The following is a 5,408-nucleotide window of genomic DNA, read 5'->3' as shown; positions in this document are numbered from 1 at the left end:
GGTGGCCATCTGCCTGCCACCAGAAATCTTCAGATGGCACTTAGTAGTGTGCAAATCCAGGTGGATGGGGCTCATTAGAAAAGTTGCATCAGTTTGAAAAGTCAGATTTTCATACAGCTGAAAGCTGCCTCTTTGTGATTTGCCTCTGTTTTCTTCTCTGGCCTGAAATACAGTTTATCTGCCCCTTCTTCCACATGAGAAGTCTTCAGGTATTTTAAGGCAGTATTTATGTTCCCACCATGCTATTTTTTCCTCCAGACTGAATCTTGCTGCTATGCACACACCCGACCCGCATTTCTGTTTGCTTTGTTTTTCAGTGACACTTTACAGGGTCTAAAATGAAAACCTCACTATCTCTTTCAGGAGAGTATGTAACTTCTTTTTTTTTTTTTTTTATAGTTTTTAATTTTATTTGGCAAAGCAGCACTGCATAAACTGTTCAGGAACTAGGACACAGCTGATACAGCATGTTAAAAGTCAGGTACAGTATCAGCAGCCAGGTTGAAACAGGAAGAGAAAAAGAATACTCAGCTAACAGAGTCTATCGTTTTTAAATTGGGGTGGGGCGGGGGAGGAAGAGCCATGTCAGTTATGTCCCTTCAAACAGCTGCAGTGTTCTAAGGGACACCACCTGCCACCTTAAGGTTTAATATTTACAAATGCTGAGCTACCGGAAGGTAACGAAGAAGCTGATTGTATCTACAACATGCGATTCTATGGATACCACATCAAAAGCTTTAAAAAGAAAGCTCGTCTCTAGTTTCTTAGTAGCATCTACAGATGTCCCAGTCCAAGACTCTGAACTTGTGAATGGTGGTGCTAAGGTGATGGGAAGAGTCTAACTTCAGTTCTTACCGGAACAACTAAGTGTCTGGGTAAAGCAGGTCCTCAAAGATCAGTCCACAAGCCTAAGTTTTCACGGTGGAGCACATCTTCTCATGGCATTTCAAAGTAAAATGTGGGCATGTTAAAGGATACGCAAATCTATATTCCGCCTCCTCCCACCACTGTGGCTCCCTTGCCTCCTTAAAGAATTAGATACTCTACAAAAACCAGACAATCGCATGCTGAAAATAAGAGTGTGACAAAGTCCAAAACAAGCTGTGACGCTGTTGTTTTTCAGAAAGCTCTGAGGACTGAGATGAGCAAGATCCACTGTAATGTTTGATACTGGTCAAGCTGATGTGGCTTTTACAGTTCATCCCTGGACCACTGCTTCTCTTTGTCTGTCAAAGGCACGTAGATGACGCCCATCAGCGGCTTCATTTTGACACTGCCATCCTGAAGCTTGTCATACTGCTCCAACATCTGGTTCCCGCCAGCGGGGCCCACGGGCAGGATCAACCTTCCGCCAGGCTTTAGCTGGTCTATGAGTGCCTGGGGCACAACTGGGGCTGCGGCTCCTACATGAATAGCATCATAAGGGGCTTCTTCGGCATATCCCAGTCTTCCATCCCCCACAACCAAATGTACTCTCCCTGAAGACAGAAGTGCTGGGTCATCCTTTCTGACGTTATTTATCGAGTCATCTACCAACTCTTTAATATGGTCGATTCCTATGACTTTTCCAGTAGAGCCAACCATACGTGCAAAACATGCAGTAAGGATTCCACTTCCAGATCCGACATCAAGAGCTTTAGCTCCTTCATGCAATTGTTCAACTAGAAGTTCTAGTGCATACGCATGCATATGTGGAGCACTAATTGTTGCTTGGAATCCTATGGATTGTGGAGAATCCATGTAAGGGTTTGATTTCGCATAGTGGGAGCGATCGGTGGCCAACATGACTTCAAATACTTTATCTGTCTTGATGATACCATTTTTGCGGAGGTTGTGGATGAGCTCCGAGTGGCTGGCGCCGCCGGACTTCCAGGCCATCGCGAGGCACAGCCGGAGCAGGTACAGGACGGCCTTCAGCGCGGCGACGGTGCCCAGCAGCTTGCCCAGGAGCGACGCCACTTCCCACGCGCTCACCGCCGCGCTCGCGTCCCCGCCGGGGCTGTTGCTGTTGCTGTTGCTGTCGCTGGGGCTGTGGCCGCCGCCGCCGCCCGAGAGTATGTAACTTCTTAAGTGATTAAACTGGGATTTGAACCCAATAGTACAGACCCAAAGATCTTTTCTTCCAAATTAGACAATCTCATCTATCAACATAGGGCTCCATTACTTACGGTTCAGAGAGATTTCAAAGTAAAATTGTTGAGACTATCCTGCAAAACATTTTGAAACAGCAGAAGAATATTAACTAGGTAGATACACTGATTTATTTTTTTAAATAACCAAAATAAATATAACAAAATAAAAGTAAGATTGCTGTATAGATAGTATACATTTTACCATATTTATTAAAAAGAAGCACATTTCAGGGCCAGAGCAGTGGTGCTGGCCTAGGACAAACCACAGCTCGATCCCCCAGCATCCCCCAAGCCAGGAGTGATTTCTGAGCACATAGCCAGGAGTAACCCCTGAGCGTCACTGGATGTGGCCGAAAAATCAAAACAAAAAAGCACATTTCTAGGGACTGGAGAGATAGCACAGTGGTAGGGCTTTTGCCTTGCATGCAGCCGTCCCAGGACTGATGGTGGTTCGAATCCCAGCATCCCATATAGCCCCTGAGCTATATGGAGTGCCAGGAGTGATTTCTGAGCCCAGAGCCAGAAGTAACCCTTGAACACAACAGTAAACACATAAAGGGTGACACCCTTACAAAAAGCACATTCCTATTAGTATATTAGTTTCCACAGACATTTTTATTGCTTCAAAATACTTATAATCTTTAAGAATTTACCAAAGAAACTAATCCAAATTTGAACTGAGCTCTGTTAAAAACAAGGTATTTATGATAATATTGGTGTCTTTTTGTTTGTTTGTTTGTTTTTTGTTTTTTTTGGGTCACAATCGGCAGCGCTCAGGGGTTACTCCTGGCTCTACACTCAGAAATCGCTCTTGGCAGGCTCAGGGGACCGACTATATGGGATGCTGAGATTTGAACCACAGTCCTTCTGCATGCAAGGCAAATGCCTTACCTCCATATTATCTCTCTGGCCCCAATGATAATATTGTTGATAAAAATAACAAATAAAATTATTAAAGAAAATGCAACTGAATTATAATATATTAAGCAAAAATTTATTGGAAAGTATGATTGTATTGATACAACATTAAGATAAAACGTTAATAATTTAAATTATTAAATATATGCTAGGATTATGATATGTAAATTAAAATATATGGGTAATAGTTTTGTGGATATTCTTAAAGAAAAATTGTAAATTGTTGTCTAATTGTAGGTGACATCTTTATATAGCTGCCACATCTGTTGGATTTATAATAAAAGAACAAAATTCAAATATAAAAGTTCATTTAGATTTATATGTTATATAAAATTCTTAAAATATTGGTGGTGGAGGGCCGGAGACATAGCATGGAGGTAAGGCGTTGCCTTTCATGCAGAAGGACGGAGGTTCAAATCCCAGCATCCCCTGTGCCTGCCAGGAGCGATTTCTGAGCATAGAGCCAGGAGTAACCCCTGAACGCTGCTGGGTGTGACCCAAAACCCAAAATTTTGGTGGTGGAAAGGTAGCACTGGTGAAGTGGTGTACTTTTATATGACTAAAACCAACTATAATCATGTTATAATCATGGTGTTAAATAAATATATTAATAAAAATTTAATATGTGTAGAAAATTAAACATTGGATAAAAAACAGAATTCAAGTTTTAAAATTAACTGACAAAACTTTTTATACCATAGATAGGCAAATGTATCTATGGACTGATAGATACATGAATTGATTCATTTGATTGACTAATTATGATTCTATCCAAACCTACTAAATACCTAGGACCTTTTGAACTTTATGTCTTCATAACAATATCAGGAAATCATTTTAGGTATAACATTTATTGATCAATTACTCATTAATATTGGTCATATGATTTTAAACCAATTTGCTGAGGTCAAATGACTAGTATGGCTATGGAAGTAAGACATAAACTGTTGAATAAAGCTTAACAAAGTTAAGTAATAACTTTAAGAATTTAATTTTCAAATTAAACAGATTAGACCAGGATAATAAAGTGAAATTAAAGGTTCATTAGAAGCAAATTATAAATAACTAAGAATTACATACTAAGCTCTAAAATATAGTAAAAACTATCTGATTAAAAGTACTTAAAATCAGAAAAATATAACAAAGGATATAAACTTGAGTTGACTATTAAAGCACAAATTTGAATTACTGAAGAAAGAGAGGAGTCTATCGGCCAAGGGAGTGCATAAACATTTCAAATGTATGTTGAATTCTTCTTATTGGTAATTACTGTGAAAATAGACTAAAATTTATTGATTTTCTGTAAACTTAGTTGTTGGCATACTTTACTTATATTGTCACTAAAATTTTAGCAATATTTGGAACTAAATCAGCAGTAGCTAAGTGGAGATCTTAAAAACAGCTATTAATTAAATTCAATAATTTAGGAAATAAAATTGTCAACTAGTCATGTAGAATGGATGAGAATATGGTGCCTGCAATGGAATAACTGAAATGACTTGAGCAAATTTTCTATAGATAAAAAAGGAGTAAAGGAGAAATTAGAACATTTATAAGTAAATATATAAATAAATAGTAAATAATTTGTAAATAGTAAATAATTTGAAGAATTGTCAAGTCAATATATATCTATTATCTGTAAGGATTATGCTATATATATGAGCAGAGGCATATAGAATAAGAAAGGGGGAATTAATTATAGATTTATAGTTCTGAACTAGACAGTGGAAAGTTAACTTTACAAAGAACAGAAGTGGAACTGCTAGGATTTAGCCTGTGGGAAGACATAATGGGCTCAAAGATCTGGAATTCAACATGCCTTAGTGCACATGTATACACACCCACAACTACCATACTGTCATCAAAGGAAGGCTATAATTATATACACAAGTCTGTTAGGTTTCTTTGATCTATTCTTGGTGTAAAATGTATGCTCCAAGATATTTATAATGGTATCTGGCCATGAATAATTATTTTAATGTTCTATCTCAACTGAGCATTTTTTCATGCTTATAACACTGTTATTTTAGATTTTGAAATAATTTAAATTATAGTTACATTTTAAATGTGTATTTTGCTACTTCAATGCTAGGAGTTAACCCCCCCATTTTTTACTAATGTAGCCAAAATAATAGTTTTTTGGATTATTCATACTTATTTTTCCTAACTTTGCAGATTCTTTCATGTTGTTGTATATCTGACTCTGTGCTTGAATACACATTTCCAATGTAGATGGGTGGATGAGTTTTGTAAAAAAACATGCTGCTAAGCTACACAAGTCTCAGTTTAAAACAGTATCATTGAGTTCTGTGTTCTATCTAGAGGTATATACTTTACATGTATTCCAATGTAGGACTG

General features: G+C 37.9%; 1 protein-coding gene across 1 annotated transcript; it reads right to left on the bottom strand.

Annotated features, from left to right (window-relative positions):
- Positions 1 to 376: 376 nt before the first annotated feature.
- On the bottom strand, positions 377 to 2,045 carry LOC126016306 (protein-L-isoaspartate(D-aspartate) O-methyltransferase). Its single transcript, XM_049778877.1, has one exon. The coding sequence runs from the start codon at positions 1,876 to 1,878 to the stop codon at positions 1,192 to 1,194; it is 687 nt and encodes a 228-aa protein (XP_049634834.1). The 5' UTR covers positions 1,879 to 2,045; the 3' UTR covers positions 377 to 1,191.
- Between the last annotated feature and the right edge of the window lie 3,363 nt (positions 2,046 to 5,408).

Source organism: Suncus etruscus, chromosome 8 (assembly GCF_024139225.1).
Source record: "Suncus etruscus isolate mSunEtr1 chromosome 8, mSunEtr1.pri.cur, whole genome shotgun sequence".
Lineage (NCBI taxonomy): Eukaryota > Metazoa > Chordata > Mammalia > Eulipotyphla > Soricidae > Suncus > Suncus etruscus.
The sequence above is the reverse complement of the archived record's forward strand: the minus strand, read 5'-3'. Positions and strand labels throughout refer to the sequence as shown.

Coding starts and splice junctions, on each gene's coding strand:
- LOC126016306 (XM_049778877.1), bottom strand. CDS start 1,878: ATGGCCTGGAAGTCCGGCGGCGCCAGCCACTCGGAGCTCATCCACAAC.